The 20,661-nt window shown below is 37.2% G+C and overlaps 1 protein-coding gene across 10 annotated transcripts; it reads left to right on the top strand.

Moving 5' to 3' along the window:
• Nucleotides 1–13,571: 13,571 nt before the first annotated feature.
• On the top strand, nucleotides 13,572–20,080 carry LOC122308071 (pentatricopeptide repeat-containing protein At3g24000, mitochondrial-like). Of its 10 annotated transcripts, none has more exons than XM_043121233.1 (7): nucleotides 13,572–16,762; nucleotides 17,212–17,324; nucleotides 17,497–17,619; nucleotides 18,850–18,867; nucleotides 18,954–19,097; nucleotides 19,262–19,321; nucleotides 19,412–20,080. In XM_043121233.1, exon 1 carries the CDS (start codon nucleotides 13,679–13,681, stop codon nucleotides 16,691–16,693), a length of 3,015 nt encoding a protein of 1,004 aa, XP_042977167.1. In that variant the 5' UTR covers nucleotides 13,572–13,678; the 3' UTR covers nucleotides 16,694–16,762; nucleotides 17,212–17,324; nucleotides 17,497–17,619; nucleotides 18,850–18,867; nucleotides 18,954–19,097; nucleotides 19,262–19,321; nucleotides 19,412–20,080. The 10 variants fall into 10 exon arrangements, with proteins under 10 accessions (XP_042977167.1, XP_042977166.1, XP_042977161.1 ...); XM_043121232.1 differs by having other exon boundaries at nucleotides 18,850–18,895; nucleotides 18,995–19,097; XM_043121227.1 differs by lacking the exon at nucleotides 17,497–17,619.
• Nucleotides 20,081–20,661: the final 581 nt, after the last annotated feature.

Here is a 20,661-nt window from a genome sequence, read left to right as displayed (position 1 = left end):
GGTTCCTTTACTGGTTACCTTTGGGAGTTGGGTCAATGGCTGAATGCAATCACCTAGTGTCTTTTTAAGGCATGAGACATGGAATGTTGGGTAGATCTGAGATTTTGGAGGTAGATCTAGTTGACAAGCCACCCTTCTGATGCATTTGACCACCATGAAATACCTATAGTACCTTGGGGACAATTTAAGATTCCTTCTCATTGCAACAGACATCTGTAGCAGGTATACTCTATTTCCTACCTCGAACTCTTTGTCAATTCTTCTGCTATCTGCATAAAGCTTCATCATTTCTTACGCTTCTTTTAAGTTTTCCTGCATTGACTTGTTGATGAGCTCTCTACTTCTGAGCTCTTCATCTACTGCTTGTACTTTTGTTGAACCTGGTTCATATGGCATCATCCGAGGTGGTGGTTGGCCGTAGACCACCTCATAAGGTGATATTTTGGTAGAGGTATGCTCATATGTGTTATAAGCATACTCAACTAAAGAGAGCCACCTAGACCAGCCTCGAGGTCTATCTCTAGAAAAGCTTGGTATGTAACCTTCGAGCCCTTTATTCATAATCTCTGTTTGGCTATTTGTTTGTGGGTGATACTCTGAACTCAATAAAACTTTCGAACTATTGATTTGAAATAGCTCCTTCTAGAACTTGACTAGTGAACACGGGGTCCCTGTCACTGATAATTGTTAGTGGAAAACCATTTAATTTAAAAATGTTGTCGATAAATACCCTTGCCAATGTGATTGCTATATAAGGATGAGATAGAGACATGAAATGAGCATATTTGCCCATCTATCTACTACCACCATTATCACTGTACTCCCTCTTAAAGGTGGTAAGCCTTTTATAAAATCCATACTGATATCTTCCCAATTCCATGTATGAATTGGTAAAGCCTAGAGCAGTCTAGTGGGTAGAATGTTTTCCACTTGGTTCCTTTGGCACATGTCACATTCCCTGATGAATGTCCTGACATCCTTCCTTAAACCATGCTAGAAAAATTCCTTTTTGATCCTTGCATATGTTTTATATACCCTTGTGTGGCCCCTTAATGGACTGCGATGAAATTACTATAGGATCTATTGCTGGAAGGGCACCAGACCTCCAAGATGCAGCCTACCTTTATAAAAGAGTAGGCCATTACAGAGCTGGTACTAAGATTGGTCTAGGATTTTTTGATGGTAGTGGCTTAACAGCACATGCAACTAGGGATCTTGTGGGTAAGAATTCTTTAACTCTTCCATCCATTGTGTTTGTAAAAGGCTAATGGCTTGTATTTGGGATTGGTGGATCTATGTATTGTGGCATTTTCTAGTAGATGGTGGGTGGGTATGGTGGATGGACTGGTGTTTGGGTTCTGTTTGTTTGGGTGCTGTTTGTGGTTTGGTTGGCTTAGGTTCTGATTTAGTAGCTGGTTGCCTTGACAAGGCATCAGCTGCTTTGTTTGTCCTTCAACTTTTGTACAATACAACAAAGCCATACACTAGCAGCTTCAAAAATCCATTTTTTTGGGTAAGGGTCCCAACTCTTTGCTCCAATAAATACTTTAAGGCATGCTGATCAGTACGGACCTTAAAGTGTTACCCCACCAAGTAGTGTCTCCACTTCCTTACTGCTATTACTAAAGCCAACAACTATTTTTCATATGTTGATAACATGAGACTTCTTCCCTTCAATCCTTGACTTAAGTAAGCAATAGGCCTCCCTCTTTCATTAACACAGCTTCCAAACGTTGACCTGAAGCATCACACTCTACTACAAAAATTTTAGTAAAATCAAGCAACTTTAAGATAGAAGGACTAACCATGGCTTGTTTAATTCTTTCAAAAGTTGCTTGGGCTTTCTTTGTCCACATAAATACATTCTTTTTAAGAAGATTTGTGAGGGGTGCAGAAATAGTGCCATAACCTCATACAAATTTTTTGTAGTAATCTATGAGCCCTAGAAAACCCCTTTAAGGCCTTTAAATTTTTGGGCAATGGCCAACTTTGCATAGTTGAAATCTTTTGGGGCCAGCTTTACCTCCATCTCGAGAAATTAAATGTCCCAAATACTCTACTTCATCACTGCCAAACACATTTACTCTTTTTTGCAAACAACATGTGAGTCTTTAGAATTTTCAAAACAATATGTAAATGTTACAAATGATCTACCATGGACTTACTGTAAATCATTATTATATCATCAAAGAATACTAAAACAAACTTTTTGAGATAGGGCTTAAAAACTTCATTCATCAATCCTTGAAAAGTAGAGGAGCATTGGTAAGCCTAGAGGGTATAACCACGAATTTGTAGTGACCCTCGTGGGTCCTAAAAGTAGTTTTATGTATATCCCCTTCATGTATTTTGATTTGGTGATAACCAGAATGTAAGTCTAATTTAGAGAATATTTCAGCCCCATATAACTCATCCAATAACCCATCTATCTTAGGAATAGAATACTTATCTTTTACCGTGTCTTTGTTGAGGGCATGGTAATCAACACACATCCTCCAACTATCATCTGCTTTCCTAACTAGCAACACCGGGGATGAGTAAGGACTTTGGCTTCCCCTTATGATTTCACTCTTCAACATTTTACTTACCAAACGTTCTATTTTTGCCTTTTGATAATAGGGATACCTATAGGGTCGAACACAAATAAGTTTAGAGCCTTCCAACAATTCTATTTTGTGGTCATGGCTCCTTGAGTGGGTAGGCCATGTGGTTCAGAAAAAAACCTCTTGAAATTGCCTCACAACATTTAGTAGAGCTGGTTCCACTGTTCCCTCCAATTTCTTATCTTCTTCTCCAATTAACTGTAGCCATATTCCCTTCACAGTACCCTTTTTTAGTTTTGGAACATGTTCCTCCTCTTCCAAGGTCTCATTTGGAGGCTGCAAACCCTAAAACTTAACCTTATTTCCCCTGAAATTGAACTACATGGTTAAATCAGTAAAATTTCAAAGAATGGACCGGAAATTCCTCAACCAATCAACACCTAAACAACATCACATCATCTCAAAGTTAATACATAAAGATTAGCATTGACCTTAAAATTTTGTAGAATGATAGGGTCTGCCCTACTAACCTCTGCAATGTATGCTATCCCCATTAGCTACCTTAACTGTTAGATGGCTTTCTCCCACTAACAGTTTTGCCCTCCATGCTACATATGGATCCACATAGCTGTGTGTACTACCTGTATTAATAAGAATCAACACCTTTTAGTTGTTAATAGGACCCTCAATTCTCATAGTTTTTGGAGAGATTGACCTTGCCATGGCATGCAAAGAAATGCTTAGTAGTTCCCCCACTTCTTTCTCTTCTCCTTCAACTTCCCATGATTCTATAACTGCTAAATTTCCTTCATTAGGCTCAAGTTCCTCACCATCATCCTCTTCAAATCCTTCCAATAAAAATAACTTGGGTCTACTATATTTATGACGTAGATGGAACTTCTCATCACAATAGTAGCAAAATTCCATTTCCCTCCTCTCTTGCATTTGGGTTGGGATGATTCTCTTTATAGGAATGGTAGGTTTTCTGTTTGGGTTGTAATTAGGGGTGGAACTAGATGCATGCTAGGGGTGGCATTTAAAAAAAATTGAAACAGTATATAAATAAGTATAATTTTTCTCAAGCTTCAAAATTTTTACTAAAATTAGCCCCCCAATACTCAAGATTTCAAAATTTTTACTGAAATTATTCCCCAAATATCAATTTTTACTCTAACTTTTCATATCACTTACACTCAAATCTTCTTCGCTGCTTACCAATACACCTCGAAAATGAAAATACTGGAACTGCTTTCCTTGATTAGACTTTTCTCCTTTAGCACGCTACACCTACAAGAGCCACCATTGCTCAAACAATTTCAGACTTTTAGTACACGTTACATGGACTCAAGAACCTTTCTCCTTCAGTATGCTAGTGTAGCCCATACGTGAATAGGTAGACTTACTTTTTCATGGAGGAACTCAGAGGAAGTGAGATTTTGCAAGATAGAAACATAGGTAGAGAGAGAGAGATTGCCTAAGTTTGAAAGGGAGAGTGTATGGGTCGTGGCTTTTACGGAGATAGAGAAATCAGAGACTTAAGGTTGGCTTTTAGAGATAAAGAGAGAGTTTTCTTGTTTCTTCTATAGCTTAGGTAGGCTTTGGCCCTCTATGTACTAGCAAGTTCTTTATTTCTATTTTAATTTTAATTTTTTTTTTTTTGTGTTGATGCAATGATGTTGCCATTGGATTTAGTGAATTGGTTCCTTCTTCTTCTTCTTCTTCTTCTTCTTCTTTTATTTATTTTTTATTATTTTTTATCTAATTTGGTGAATTGTTGGTTGGTTTCTTTTTCTTTGTTTTGTTGTGCGTAAGTCGTGAGGCATTTTGTATATCTTAGGCTTTGGGTTGGGTGTTATAGGTTTGCAAAATGCAGATTAATTGAGAATATGTTATTGTCATTTGCCTCTAGTTTTTTTGTTCACTTAGTAATAAATACAAACTATACAAAAAATCTAACAGCTTTATATAATTATTTGTTAAGTACTTCTTAGATTTATTCTTGATCTTCAAATTTTTCTTAAAGTATAGAAAAATATGAGCAAGCCAAGAATAATTGATTCTTTTTTAAAAAAAGAACAATGTGGACAAGTCAGAGAGTAATATACATTTAGAAAGTTCGGTAACAACGAAACATGATGCTTTTATCATTGATAAGCATCCCTCTAAAACTTCAATAATCCAACCTGAAGAGATAGATGTTATCTCTTTGGAACGTGATCCACGATTAGTTCCACAAATATGGAAATTTCCTACTAACCTACAAGATTAGATCCGACGTGTCTATCTTAAAGCTGGTCCATATCAACTTAAACCTTCAGAATATCCATTTTCAGGAATAAGCATTCAACGTCGCCAATTTTTATTTTCTTGGTTTCAAATATATTCAAATTGATTAGAGTACTCACAATCGAAGAATGTTGTATTTTGTCTTCCATGCTTTTTGTTAAGAAATCAACAAGCTGTCCAGGATCAGATGCATTTACATATACAGATTTTGATAGTTGAAAAAAAGTGAATGATGGAATGAATTATCCTTTAATAGGACATGTAGGGAGAGATTCAAATTCACCACATAAACATGCTGTAAGGTTCTAATGAATCAGTCAAGACATATTGACAAGTTAGTTGAAAAACAAGTATCACAAGAGATGGAGAATAATCAATTGCAGCTCAAAACTTTGATCAATAGTGTTTGATGGCTTACGTTCCAAGCTTGTGCCTTTAGAGGTCATAATGAAAACTCTGACTCAAAAAATCAAGATAACTTCATTGAACTGATAAAACTTCAAGCAAACTAGAATGATCAAGTTGATGGAGTTTTCATGGAAAATGCTCCATAGAATGCCAAATATACATCACCCAAAATTCAAAAGGAAATTTTGCATATATTTGTAACTAAAGTGAGAAATTTGATTTGCAAAAATCGGAGACGCCAAATTTTATATTGTGATGACCCGTTTTTACATGTATTTTCACTGAATGAGTTTTTTAATTTAATTAATTTATTAGTTCTTTTATTTTAAATTATTTTATTTTAATTGATTTTATTTTATTTGATGTGGTGTTTAATTTATTTTAGTCATTTTACGGTTTTTAAAATCGTTTTCGGCGGATCAGTTTTTGGATTCCGGAAGTGAGGACTGGACCTCATTTCATTTCTTTTCTCTTTTTCTTTTTCCCTTTTTTCCTCTTCTTCTTTTCTTTTTCTTTCTTTTTCTTTTCTTCTTCTTCTTTCCTTCTCCCCGCGTGCTACCCCTCTCCCCTTCCCTTCCCGTCACCGTCAACCTTCTTCACCTAGACCTGCCGCCGCCGACCGACGTGGCCAACACCACCCCCACCATTCCGTCCCCCTCCAGCCAGTGAACACCCCCACCAAAAATCTCCTCCATCCGAGCCGCCGTTAGCCTCCTACAGCCCCTACTTTCCGTATGGTTTTGAGTCGTTTCCGGCGTCGTCGTTCCACCTCTGGCCACCACCTCTTCATAGCTTCTTCCCCTACCTCTTGCCAACCTAACCCACCCATTTCTAGCCTCGATTCGTTGCCAGAGCAGCTCCCACGAGCTCAACTCTGATTTGGCCTTTTTCTGCTTCCACCGCCACCCACGGCCAAAGCTCACTTTCTTTAGCTTCATAAACATCTCAAGGCCATTCCCTATCAATTTCGTGTCTTGGTTTGTCCCCGTTCGAAAGTGGGTAATTTATAACCCACGGCCACAGTGTAAAATACACTGTTACGTTGCTTTTTCTCCGCCGTTTACAATGCCGTGAGCTTTCAAAAAATACCGTATAGCGCTGTAAGTATTTTTCAAACTCTACTTTTAGATTTAAATATATTTTGCTCTTAGAATAAATTATTGGATTGGTTAGTTGATTCCGGACTGAGTCCGAGGAGTTCGAGGGTTGGATGGATTGAGGACAGAATTGTTGGGTTGATGTTGATATTTATTTAAGATATTTGAATCTTGATGTTTGCATTGTACAGTGCACGCATGTTCATATTTAAAAAGGGAGAACCGGGTTTTTCGTGTAGTTGCATGCATATACATGTGTTTGTAAAATGGAAACTGGGCTTGTAAGCGAGAAATGATTTATGGTATATGTGAACGGTTGGACTGACTGGTTCGAGTCAGAGGCACGAGTAGGGATGGTGGTAAGCAGGGACTGTGGTAGAATCCCGCCTATGATTCCTGCCTACGGTGCACGAGTAGGGATGGTGGTAGGCAGGGACGGTGGTAGAATCCCGCCTGTGATTCCCGCCTACGGTGCACGCGTAGGGACAGTGGCGAGCAGGGATGGTGGTAGAGTCCCACCTGTGATTCTCGCCTACAGTGCTCTGACGGTCTGGTTTTTAGGCCATTATCGGGGATAATGGCGAGGTTATGTTTTTGGGCCAAAATGGGATTTTGCCGTGCATGGAAAAATGTGTTTTATGGGTTATGTGCATTGCATTCTTTCATGCATATTGTTTGAGTTTTAATGTATTTTTATCTTGTGGCGTTTGGTTCTTTACTTACCCACGGCGCCATTTTTGGTACTGTAGATTTTGGTGCAGAGATTAAGGAGGAGGAGGAGGCTGAGTCCGAGGAGGCAGCTCCGCCGGAGTTTTGATTTGGAAGTCATGCTTTGTAATTTGGTTTGAAACAATATTTGTATGTCGTAATATTTTATTATGTATGTTTTGAAAAGTTTTGTATTAAACAATAAAAATTCTGGTACTTAGTTTATGACTTTGCTATCCGCTGTGTATTTCTTCGTGCACATATGTTGCTTATACACACATTTAGCACTTGGCGATAGGGTGGTGACCCGTAATGTCACCATCCGGACGTCTCAATTTTCCCGTATCCGTACGGGGAGATTTGGGGGCGTCACATATATTCTTGTTGACGAAGCTCGGGATGAGTCTAACAGAGAACAAATGGCTATCATTTTGAGTTTTGTTGATAAAGTTGGTTTTATTAGAGAGTGATTTTTTCATATTATGCATGTCAAAGATATTATGGCACTAACTTTAAAAAATGAGATATGTGTTCTTCTTTCACGTTACGAACTTCAAATTGAGAATATTCGAGATCAGAAATATGATGGAGGAAGTAATATGCGTGGTGAATGTAATGGATTACAAGCTTTATTTCTTAAAGATTGTCCGTATGCATATTATGTGCATTGTTGAGCTCATAAACTACAATTAGCTTTAGTTGAAGCCTCTAAAGAAGCCAAATATGTTCATTAGTTTTTTGTCCATTTGACATCCATTATCAATATTGTTGTTGGTTTTTCTAAACGTAATGATGAATTACAATCTGCTCATTCTACTGAAATTGAAAATTTGATCAATTCTAATGAGATTGAGAATGAAAAATAGGCAAATCAAATTGGTACGCTACAACGAGCTGGAGATACTATATGGGGATCTCATTTTCAATTTGTTTGTAGTTTGATGAGGATGTTCAGGCCTACATGCTCAGTTATCAATATTATATCAAATGATGGATCAAATTATTCTCAACGTGGTAATTCTAAAGCAGCTTATATGGTTTTAACATCTTTTGAATTTATTCTGATATTTCATAGGATAAAAAAATCATGGAAATCACTAATGCACTTTGCTAATCTTTGCAACAAAATTTTCAAGATACTGTGAATGCCATGAGTATAATTTACATGGTATTAACATCTTTTCAATTTATTCTGATATTACATATGATGAAAAAAATCATGGAAATCACTAATGCACTTTGCCAATCTTTGCAACAAAATTTTCAAGATATTGTGAATGCCATGAGTCTGATTTCAACCACAAAAGTACTCATTCAAAAGCTGAAAGATGGTTGGTGGGAGTCTGTTGCGCCTAAACTTTGACTCAAATTAATGAACCAAAAATTTAGTGCAGTTTTTTCTGCAAGTATACATGTGTTGTAGTATCTTACAGGATCGAATCCACAGGGATTGACTTTTGTGATAAAGAAAATAAATTCAGACAAAGAAATGAAATTACTAAAAGAAACGTACAATCGAATATAAAGATGAAGATTTATAAAATAAATGAATCAAACTAAAATGATAAAATGAATTGATATAGAGAAAGAGTAAGGTTTCGAGGATCCATCTAATAATTTATGATATTGTTTTCGATCGATTTACTTCAATTAAACTAGAATAATGATTCTGTTTAATTGGAAGATTTAGCATTTAAGATCAAGAAAAATAGTCGCTTATGATTGAGCATGAACGATTGATGATTAAAACATTTGCAAATCTATTTGAATATCACAGGGATTTCTCAAGCATTCACTGTATTCGAAAATCACAATAAATCAAGATAAATATATAGATAATCAAAATATCCAATAATAAAAACCTCAATCGATCAAGCTCACAAAATAGATTTTAATTTGATCTGAAAATAATATTTAAATCATTAAACTTCACCTCTAACCTTAGTATAAAAATTTAGCCAAACATATTCATTACAAGTACAATAGAAATCACATAAATATTATTCATTAGAAAACTAAAATAAAATACAAGAAATACTAGGCAACAATTTAGAAACAATAAAATTTAGAATCCAGTCGATGTCGAGAGAATAAAATCCACGCCATCGTTGAACTGCAGAAAATAGAAATGAAGACAGTAGATTGGACGAAAACTCCCCTTTACCGAAACTCCCTCAAAAACATAAATCCCAACGTCCTCTTCAATCAAAGCTCCAGAAAAATGACCGACACATTTTCTCTCCACTCAAACATTCCTCACATACGCTTGCTCAGAAAAAAAAAATATCCTCCATTGGTTGAAAATTCAAGCACGACACTCCTCTTCCATTTAATCATGCACCGACCTTCATACTTCAAAAGCAGCCGACTCTCTTTTTTAATCAATCAAGCACAGTTCACTCCCTACACATCTCACCCTTCCTCTCTCCAACCGACCTCACACAGTACCAACCGATTATGGTCTCCACTCTCACGTTCCCTACCTCAATGACCGACTCTAATCCAGCTCCAGAAAACTCCCCCCACGTCAACTTCTTTTCACCCTCCTGCAAATCATCAATAATCAAAATAGGCCTACACGTCTCCCTCTGTACTCACCCTCTTCTCTCCTCTCTTCTCTAACTTCTTCTATACTTCCACGTCCCCCTTCTCTTTTTATAGACTTCCACCGACTCTCTAAAGTGTCCCTCTCCACAAACCAAGTCAAGCACGGAACCTATCTTCCTCACGTTCTCATCCCCCACTCTATCTCCAACGTGTCCCATCTCTTTCACAACCCACCTACCTCCCTGCCAAAGAAATAAATCTCAGTCGACACACACTTTTCTTCACAAACAAAAGAAAATTCTAGTCTCTCTTCACCGACCGACCCTTCTAGTCAAATTAATCCCCCCCAATCGATTTTCCTCTCCTTTCCGTTTTCTTTCTTTTCATACCAACCGATTAATAAAATCAACTCATGCACCAACCGAAGCCATCAACTTTATTTGATTCTGCTTGAATATCAACTATCACATTTTCAGCATCGGAGGATGAAGCACTTCCAGTCCGCTTTAGCTGCACCAACCGAAGCTATCAACAACCTGCCGCCTCTTACATTCACACTCCCACATCCAAGAGCAAGCAAAAATAAAATAAAGAGCTGCTTCATGGGATCTCCATTTGGTTTTAGCCTCATTTATAAACTTTGACGTTGCATGTGTTTATCCACCGTAAATCATTTTCTTCACCGCATGCATCTATGAACAACCAAGTAAGAAAGTCACCACAAAAAATCTTCATTTTTTCTTTTTAGCTGCTGAAATACACTGCTTCCTTCCTTCTCTTCATTCCTCTCAATTAGTATGCACTTTTGGTCAAAAGTTTCAACCGGATCCCATATGAATTTTATTTGAACTGAAAATAAGTAGATAAAAATAGCACTAAAAAATAAATTAAAATAAAAATATATTCTCAAAAATATATTATATTTGTGAGAAAATATTGTCCAATTAACTCATAGTTATAAAATTAAGCATAAACATGATATCAATCAATTAAAAATCACAACTCATATTTATGTTTATTAACCATTTTTCCATCTAAAATCAATAATAGTGTCACGAAGAATTTAAAATACATTGGTTTTAAATAACTAAAACATGCAATATTTTAGCTCAATCAGAGTCTTTGCTTACTAATGTTAAATCATTTTGTGAAAAACACAAAATTGATATTCCTGATATGAATGACCAATATACTAGAGATCGAGGAAAATCTCGTCATCAAGTTGACAAGTCATTGACAACAATGGAGCATCATTTTAGGATTGATATATTTACTGCTACAATAAACTTCTAGTTGCAAGAATTGAACAATAGATTTAACGACCATACAATTGAACTTCTTATTTTTAGTACTGCTTTAAACCCTAAAGGAGCATGCAAATCCTTTAAAATTAATGATATATGCAAATTGGTTAAGAAGTTTTATCCATAGGAATTTATTGAGCAAGAAAAATTCCTTTTGAGAACTCAATTGTAGCATTATGAGCTTAATGTGCTGACGCATTTAGATTTTTAAGATATGTCTACATTACCTGAGTTATGTAGAGGACTAGCAATTTCAGAAAATTTAAATATATATTATTTAATTGACAGGTTAATTCGTCTAGTATTAACTCTTACAGTTTCTACTGCTACTACTAAGTAATCATTTTTTGTGATGAAACTTATAAAAACTAGATTGTGTACTCGAATGGAAGATGAATTTCTTGTAGATCATTTGCTAGTTTATATTAAGAAAAAAATTATCAAGAATTTCACTTCATAGATGATAATACATGAATTTTATTTCATGAAAGATCATCGTCAAGGTTAATTTGAAGGGGAAATCAAGTTGATATTTCATTTTTTTGTCTTTTTGTAATGGTTTCTAACAAACTACAGAAATCCTAAGGAAAATTATCTTATAAGATGATTTGTAAATATGTATTTTTTGTATACAATTTTATGATGTATGATTATTATTTTTTATACAGTCATGTGCAAAAAACGAATATTACTTATACTCATACATACCATACACTTTGTCAATCGCCCCCTCAAACACAAAATTCTAGTTCTGCCCCTGGTTGTAATTGTTGGAAAGATTCATGTTTTTCTGGTCTTGGTGGTGGTAGTGGTAATCTGAGTATGGGTGTTGGTGCAGATAGTTTGGGAAGGTATGGCTGAGAAGTGGGAATTGGGTTTTGGCTTCTGTTTGGTACCCCATTGTTTCTCCTAGCTCCTTATTCCTGTTGTAATTTAGCTAAACCAAATGCAGCTAGGATTGTATTAGGTTTAAGCATAGTTACCATAATTTTTAGATCATCCATTAGGCTACTAATAAAAGTACTAATACGAAATTCCTCTGTAAGCCCCTTAATTTTATTAGATAAAGTCTTAAATTCAGTTTAGTATTCTTCTACCATAGCTATTTGTCTTAACTTTGTAAATGCCCCAATTGGATCCTTATAAACCGAGAGCCCAAAACGCACCTTAAGTGCTGAAGTAAAGTCCTCCCAACCTCCCATGGGACTTGAATCCCTTAACCTATAATACCAAGACAATGCCTTCCCTTTCATATGGAAGAAGGCAATTTGTAATTTTTGATCCTCAGATGTATTAAAATATTCAAAGAACTGTTCAGTCTTAAGAATCCATTCTATGGGTTCTGACCAATAGAACTTGGGAAAATCCAATATAAGAGTCCTAGCATATATGCCCCCATTTCCTTCAAATAATGGATTATTATTAAACTAACATTTTATGTTGGAGAATCATTCTCCCTTATGCTGATTACTTGAATGTATTGCTAACTGTTCACAGCTGGCTACCAAGCTGTTGAGTTGCTATAACACAGCCTCTAAGAGCATTCACATTAGTTTATCTATATGCATATGCAAATTCACCTCTTTTACATATCTACTTTATCATTTCAACAAAACTTCTACATTGGCTTATCCATATTTAAAACAAAATAATAATAAAATATTATCATTTTATTATTATTATTTTTTTTTGCCTAATTTTTTTTTTTCCTTTTAGAGTGCAATTTCCATGTACAGAATCTCGGACCTGGGTTTGGATTGGAGAAGAGAAGCCAGCGGGATCGAAGGTGAAATAGAGAAGGTCACCTGAGGTAATTCCAAGGGAGTGCAGGGATGCCTTGGGTGAGGAGGCCTGGAGCTCATCCTTGCGATTGAGAGAGGGTTTTTTGAAGTTGTTGGAGAGTAGAAGGTGGGGGAACTTCGATTCTGAGGGTTTGCTTGGATTCGACAGATCTAAGTCTCAGTTTCATGGTTGCACTTGCATCAGGATGAAGTCTAAATTTACGGGGGTTTGTTGCTGAAGCCCAAAGGGAAATTTGAGATTTTGGAAAATGATTGAACGAAACCCAGGAGAGAGAAATAAATATTAAAATAAAACTTGGAGAGTAAATAGTAGATATGGAAAGTTGTAGTAACACTGTTTATAGTTAGCTAAATTTTTAGAGATAGAGATTCAATGTAGACCAATTTATGTTAATATTATGTAAAAGTGGCTTTGCATATGCATATGCATAGTCCAATGTGAATGCTCTAACATGTGCTTTTACTTGTCTTGTTCATCTCGCAGGTGCACAGTCTCTCATTTAAGCATGAAAACAACTTTTGCCAATTGAGTATGACGTGTGCCTTCAGCCATGGCGTAGGAACGTGGTTGTAATACCACTATTATAGTTGCAGTTAATTGCTCTGTAATTTTAGTAGGCACTTCAAGGGGCCTATTCCTCCAATCTATAATATTTAAGTGAATTGAAATTTGAAATGAATCATTGATAATACATAGGAATATTTATTGTAAATACATACTGACTTGGTCAACAAATGATCCACTGACTCAACATAACTATCCATTACAATTAACTGACCCACCAACTTAACAGCTTCGAACGTGGCCTAACAGTAGGTTCTGGAACAAGACTACATAACTAAACCCAATTAAAAATAGGAACCATTAAAAATAAAAAGGACCCAGTACGAATAGGCCCAAGGCCTGAACCTCCTTCAGACATAACCCTAAGGATTAGGGTTCATCTTATTTGCACGTAACATATAGATGCACTTTTGGTTTGATGATAAAAAGCCTTTTCAGAATCGAAGCTTGGGGTTCAAATTTGATGGAATGCGACTATATCGTCCTGAGGATGCGTAGCCCACCGCCTGGTTTTCGATTTCATTTTCCAAATAAGCTTCGTACCAGTTCGAAGTCACTGCTGGTTCCTTTCCGATTAAATTTTTCGTATTGTGTTGCTCTAGATGTTGTAGAATCAAACCCCACCAGTGACTCGGGTTACTCCGATATCCGAAACTCGCCGAGTCGGTTTCGTGAAGGGTTTCGGAGAAAACCCAGAAAAGCAACTATTCGTAATTTGCCTAATGCGGTGTTGTTGGGGGAGAATATTGAAAAGGATGTAAGAAGTAAAGCACTGGATTTGGATAGAATGGAGACCTTAAGAAGTTGTTCTAGGGTGCTGCGTACTTGTGCTTCGGAAAGGTCTTTGAATGAGGGAAGGGCTATACATGGGCAGGTGATCAAGAAAGGTATAAACCCGGATTCTCATTTGTGGGTTTCATTAATTAATGCCTACGCCAAATGTGGGAGTCCCACGTGTGCGCGCCGGGTGCTTGAGGAGATGCCTGAACGGGATGTTGTGTCTTGGACTGCATTGATACAAGGGCATGTGGCTGAAGGATATGGCTGTGATGGTATCAATTTATTTTGCGAGATGAGAAGGGAAGGTGTGAGGCCCAATGAGTTTACATTGGCTACTGGGTTGAAAGCTTGTGCTATCTGCATGGATTTAAATTTTGGTAGACAGGTGCATGCAGAAGCAACTAAACTCGGGTTAGACTCGGATTTATTTGTTGGGTCTGCTCTTGTTGACCTTTATGCGAAGTGTGGTGAGATGGAACTTGCAGATAGAGTGTTCTTTTATATGCCTGAGCAGAATGATGTCTCATGGAATGCCTTGCTTAATGGCTATGCTCAGGTGGGTAGTGGGAAAGAAGTATTCAAACTGTTTTCTAGAATGAGAGAATCAGAAATGAAGTTCAGCAAGTTCACCTTGTCTACTGTCCTCAAGGGTTGTGCTACCTCAGGGAACTTGAGAGAAGGCCAGGTGGTGCATTCTGTGGCAATTAAAATCGGGTGCAAACTAGATGAAATTTTGGGATGTAGTCTTGTGGATATGTATTCTAAGTGTGGGCAGGCATGTGACGCACTAAAAGTATTTAAAATGATCAAAGATCCTGATGTAGTAGCCTGGAGTGCAATGATCACTTGCCTTGATCAGCAAGGTCATAGCCTAGAAGCAGTTAAGCTATTTTTGTTGATGAGATGTGCTGGTGTACGACCAAATCAATTTAGCTTTGCAAGTCTTATTAGTGCTGCCACTGATTTGGGATACCTGAAGTATGGTGAGAGCATCCATGCTTGTATATTCAAGTATGGGTTTAAAAATGAAATCTCAGTTAGCAATACCTTAATTACAATGTACATGAAAACTGGATGTCCACAAAGTGGGGCACGGGTGTTTGAGGAAATGACAGATCATGATTTAGTTTCATGGAATGCCCTTTTATCGGGTTGCCATGGCTTCAAAACCTGTGATCTGGGACCAAGAATCTTCTGTCAGATGCTTGTAGAAGGTTTCATGCCGAACATGTACACATATATAAGTGTTTTAAGGGCCTGCTCTAGCCTCTGGAATCTAGGCTTTGGGAGGCAAGTACATGCGCATATCATTAAAAACAGCCTTGATGGTATTGATTTTATTGGGACAGCTCTTGTTGACATGTATTGTAAAAGCAAGTGCTTGGATGATGCAGATGTAGTTTTCAATAGGTTGATTAATCGAGACCTCTTTACTTGGACTGCCATCATCACTGGTCATGCGCGAACTGATCAAGCAGAGAAGGCTGTTAAGTGCATCAATTTGATGCAACAAGAAGGTTTTAGGCCCAATGACTATACTCTTGCCAGCTGTTTAGGTGGTTGCTCCCATATAGCTGCACTGGAAACTGGGCAGCAGCTTCATTCTATGGCAATTAAGGCTGGGCAAGTTGGAGATGTGTTTGTTTCCAGTGCAATTGTTGATATGTATGCAAAATGTGGGTGCTTAGAAGATGCTGAGGCAATATTTCGGGGTTTGGTTTTACGGGATGTTGTAGCATGGAATACAATGATATGTGGATACTCACATCATGGATATGGACATAAAGCTCTTGAAACCTTTTGGACAATGTTGGATGAAGGCGCCGTGCCAGATGAGGTTACCTTCTTAGGGGTTCTTTCTGCATGTAGCCGCATGGGTTTAGTTGAAGAAGGTAAAAAACAGTTCAACTCATTGAGTGAAGTTTTTGGTATTACTCCTACAGTTGAGCATTATGCTTGTATGGTGGATATTCTTGGTCGGGCTGGAAAATTTGACGAGGTCGAACACTTTATCGAGAAGATGGAGCTATCACCACATGCCTTGATTTGGGAAACTGTTCTTGGGGCTTCTAAAATGCATGGAAATGTGGAATTTGGTGAAAAATCTGCAAAGAGACTTTTTGACCTTACACCTGAGGTTGATTCTAATTACATATTGCTATCTAACATTTTTGCATCCAAAGGTAGGTGGGATGATGTAAAAAACGTAAGGACATTAATGTCCAAACGGGGTGTTAAGAAAGAACCAGGATGTAGCTGGGTAGAGATCAGTGGTCAAGTCCATATTTTCGTGTCTCAAGATGGTTCACATCCAAAAATCAGGGATATTCATTTAAAACTAGAGGATCTCAGCCAAAAACTAACCTCAGCAGGTTATGCCCCAAAAATGGAACATGTACTTCATAATGTCACTGACAAAGAGAAAAAGGAGCATCTTAATCATCATAGTGAAAGGTTGGCTCTTGGTTTTGCCCTTATAAGCACCAAACCTGCAAAGAAAATCAGAATTTTCAAAAACCTACGCATCTGCGAGGATTGCCATGATGTTATGAAGTTCATCTCAGACATCACAAATCGGGAAATAGTTGTTCGTGACATTAATCGGTTCCACCACTTTAAGGATGGCGCATGCTCCTGTCAGGATTATTGGTAAAAGCGGAAGCTTCAGAGATATTCATTCACCCTTTCTGCAATTGTTCACCCCAATGCTGTAACCGGACAGGTACCTTTACTGTTTTCCTTGTTGATCTTTGTTATTTATTTATTTATTAATTTCATCCTTATTTAAAAGGTTGATTATTTCATGTGTGTGTCTTTTAAGCAAAATACTACTAAGAAAATGGCCTTTATTTTTTTTTTTCTTTTGTACGTTTCATTTTCTTTTTTAAAAAAATATTGAATGTTTAAAGGGTTCCCTTTTGGCTATTTATCACCGAAGAATTATGCTGCTGTATAATGATAGTCAAAACTGAACTTTGATTGAATTAGTGAATAGTTTGTGTAAGTTGATTTAAGGGGAAATTCCATGCTCAGAAGCTATAAAATTCTAGCAGTCAGATTGTTTAGCTGTTTACTTGCTTAATGGTTTTACCTTTTGGGTTTACATTGTGGTGACGCATACTTGTTTTTTTTTCATTTGCTGTAAATTAGACTACATGCTTAATTTGTCAGGCAGCAGTACTGTGATTGGTGACGATCTTCCTGGATGTACGGCCATGGGATCCAACAACATTATGGGGCATTGTGCTGTGGTTGGCATTAAGTGCCAAGGTTTGATGTACAAGGTGAGTTTCCAGTGGTGTTGATGTTAACTTATCTGTTTTGGTTTGTGATGGTAACTAGATGTGTGCGGTCAGGGAAATTTGTATTGTCAATTTAATTCATTGCTCTCCTTACAAGATATATTTGCATATTACCGTTATGACATAAATATATGTGTGGCTGTCTTGTGTACAGGATTACTACTCATTTATGTCTATCATTTAGCCAGGGGATGAATGTTTCCTTGATGTTGGGGACAACAATGTGATTAGAGAGCATGCCTCAATCCATCGATCTTGGAATTCAAGTGATAGGATGGTTTGGGAGATAGCTGAGTCTGATATTCATTTAAAGTGTGTGAATTAAGTTAGAAACTAGCGTATTAAATTTAGATTACTTTGTATTAGGGCTGAAAACTGATCCTATTGGTGTGGTTTCGGTCCAAAACCGAAACCGTACCGATAGGTTTTTAAAAGGGTGGTACCGACTGAAACCGGTTGACAGGGAGAGAGAGAACCGGCCGGAATTTGACGATAGGTACCGATCGGTTTGACGGTCAGTTCGTCAGTTGCTAACCCATAGCCAAATTCACATCACAAATTCAAAACAAATCAACTCAAAATTCACAACAAATTAAAAAATTTACGACAAATCAGCTCGAAATTCACAACAAAATTACAAATTGGAACAAAACCTCAAGAGGAGAGAGGTGAAAGGGAGAGATGAGAGGAGAACGAGAGAGAGCTCAAAGAGCAGTTTTAGAGAGGAGAGATGAGGGACAAGTCCCTCATGAGAGATCTTGAAGAGATTAGGGACAGCCAGACAAGTTGAGTGCTGAGCAGCGTGGAGGAGGGGAGGGGCGGGCTGCGGGAGTGCGGGGTGAGAGCGGAGAGAGAAGTAAGAAAGAGGATAGGGATGAAGAAAAAGGAGGGGAGGGGAGGGATTATTGAACCCTAGCTCTAAATGACGCTGTTTGGTGTATTAAACCAAACGGTGTTGTTTCATTTTAATTTTTTTTGTAAACGGTAGGTGTAAAACAATGCAGTTTCACTCACTTGAGTGAAATGGCGTCATTTTACATAAGATATAATATATATATATATATATTATCAGCCAGTTTGGCGGTTTGAGCTTGGTTCAGACCGAGACAAAACTGGCCGACGTCGGTTTCACTAAATTTATGCCACCGTCCGACTGGTTCTCTGCTGGTTCCAGACTCCGGCAGCTGGTCTGCGTACGGTGACGGTCGGTCCCGTCGGTTTCTATATAGCCCTACTTCGTATTCCTACTAGCACCCGATATAATTAGGTTATTGGTGATAACAATCTTGCCGTGGGATCTTGTCAATCTTGCCATGGGATCTTGTCATATTGCTCATGATTGCAAGATTGGTGACAACAATATTTTTGCAAATAATACCCTTCTTGCAGGCCATGTTGTGGTGGAAGTAAGTCCTTGTTTACCTTGCATAGTTTAACATCTGTTCATACTGTTATTTCTTATATATTTCATCTGATTATAATCTAATTCAAGTCCTACATTTTGCAGGACCATGCTCACACTCAGGTGCCATCGTTGTTCATCAATCTTCCAAGTTGGTTCTTTCTCTTTTATTGGTGGAGTTCTGTGGTAATGACATCTTTTCAATTTAGGTCTTGAGTTTTCATAATGCCCTTTCCGTTTATGTAACAAGGAACCCAGCACAAGTGTTGGAGTCCAACATGGAGACTGGTATCACTTCCAGAAAGTGTCTAGCACCTACATATTGATGTGTCGAACACTTGAAAAAATCTGAAGTGAGAGTCTTCTTTTTACATACCCCTCCTCAACATTTCCTATTAAATAAAAAAGAAAAAGAAAAAACAATGCTCTCCTCAACATTTTACGAAATCAATTACTTTTATCCGAGTGTTATCCAGGAAAATCTAATTTCGTTATCTTATGATGGTGGCTTGTGAAGGGCGGAGCTTTTGGGTTGAATCTGGAGGGTCTTTGGCATCGTGGATTCACAGTTGTGGAGGTTTGTATAAAGTGATTTCATGCTCATGAATATATTTTGTTTTAATGCAAGTTTGAAAGAGCTGATTTATTCCTTTGGGCAACAATTTAGATGAATAGCCTGAGAATGGCTTATTGAAAGATGTTCATGCCTGGTGATGCAAATTCAAATGGTTCTGAAGACGTCTTGTTGAAGTGGTATTATCTCCCACTCTCAGTCGCCCTCTCTTACTCAAAGCTTACATGTAATATGGGCTAAAAATAATGCAGGATCGTTATGAGAATTGGCTTGTGTGCCTGCTGTTTGTTCCATGGTGCTGTCTATTCATGTGGATTAATTGGATTAATTTCATATCTGCACTTTATCTAAAACATAGTCTAAGGCACCTAATTGGTGGTAGTGACACTGTTGTAGACTATGCTGGAATGTGAAAACTCTCATGTGGATCTTTAGGATGATTTTTTATGAAGGTTATATCTGTAGCCATTCAGTTGATCTTTTAGAAGAATTCTTATATTGGTGAATGCTGTTGCGGAGGGAAGTTACTGATTGAAGGAGATTAACCGAAGAACGCAATCTATCTTTATGAACTACGCCTTGAAGCACGGCAGATTGCAGAAATGGATCTATTTCTTGTAATTCCAGAGATTTTGACTGTTCTGCATATTGTAATGGCGTGGTGTTTTTAGTACTCTAACTGTTACATGTATGTGCTGTCTTTATCCATTCTTTGATTAATGATTATTCGACAAGCCATGCTAGATTTTTGATTTCCAGAAAGCAAAACCTTGCAAGATCGTATACTTAACAATCGCTACTCTTTAGTGCTGTATCAACCCTCAATATTTGTCTTTTACATACCTTGATTCGATTGTTCATTGCCAAAACCCAAGTTCAAGGTCCTTAAAAGCCATATCGACATGGTTATAACTGGTGCCAATTGTTTAATCTTTCAGTGGCTTTGACTCGAAATTGATGCTTCGGAAATTTTGGTAGAATATATCTCTTTCAAGGTACATTTACCGAGCGTGGACAGTGGGAATAATTTGCATATTCTATTTTCAATTCCCCACACTGGAAATAAATTCCGGGAAATGAAAAAACTAAAGCTCCTGCATGATTGTGCAGAGGTGTAGCCTACTATATATGTTTGCCAGAAGAAGGAAATGAAGAATAAACTAAGAAAAATTTTATTTATACTTATAATTTTACTTATACAATCATAATAGTTGATATGCCCGCTATTTAAAAATAGTGAAAGTTTTAAAATTTGATATTTAATTCAAATTAAAAAAGAAAATGTCGATAAAATGGAGTTGTTACTTTGTAGATATAATATGGATAATGTTAGATATAGTATG

Source organism: Carya illinoinensis, chromosome 4, assembly GCF_018687715.1.
Source record: "Carya illinoinensis cultivar Pawnee chromosome 4, C.illinoinensisPawnee_v1, whole genome shotgun sequence".
Lineage (NCBI taxonomy): Eukaryota > Viridiplantae > Streptophyta > Magnoliopsida > Fagales > Juglandaceae > Carya > Carya illinoinensis.
This window is presented reverse-complemented; position numbering and strand designations above follow the sequence as displayed.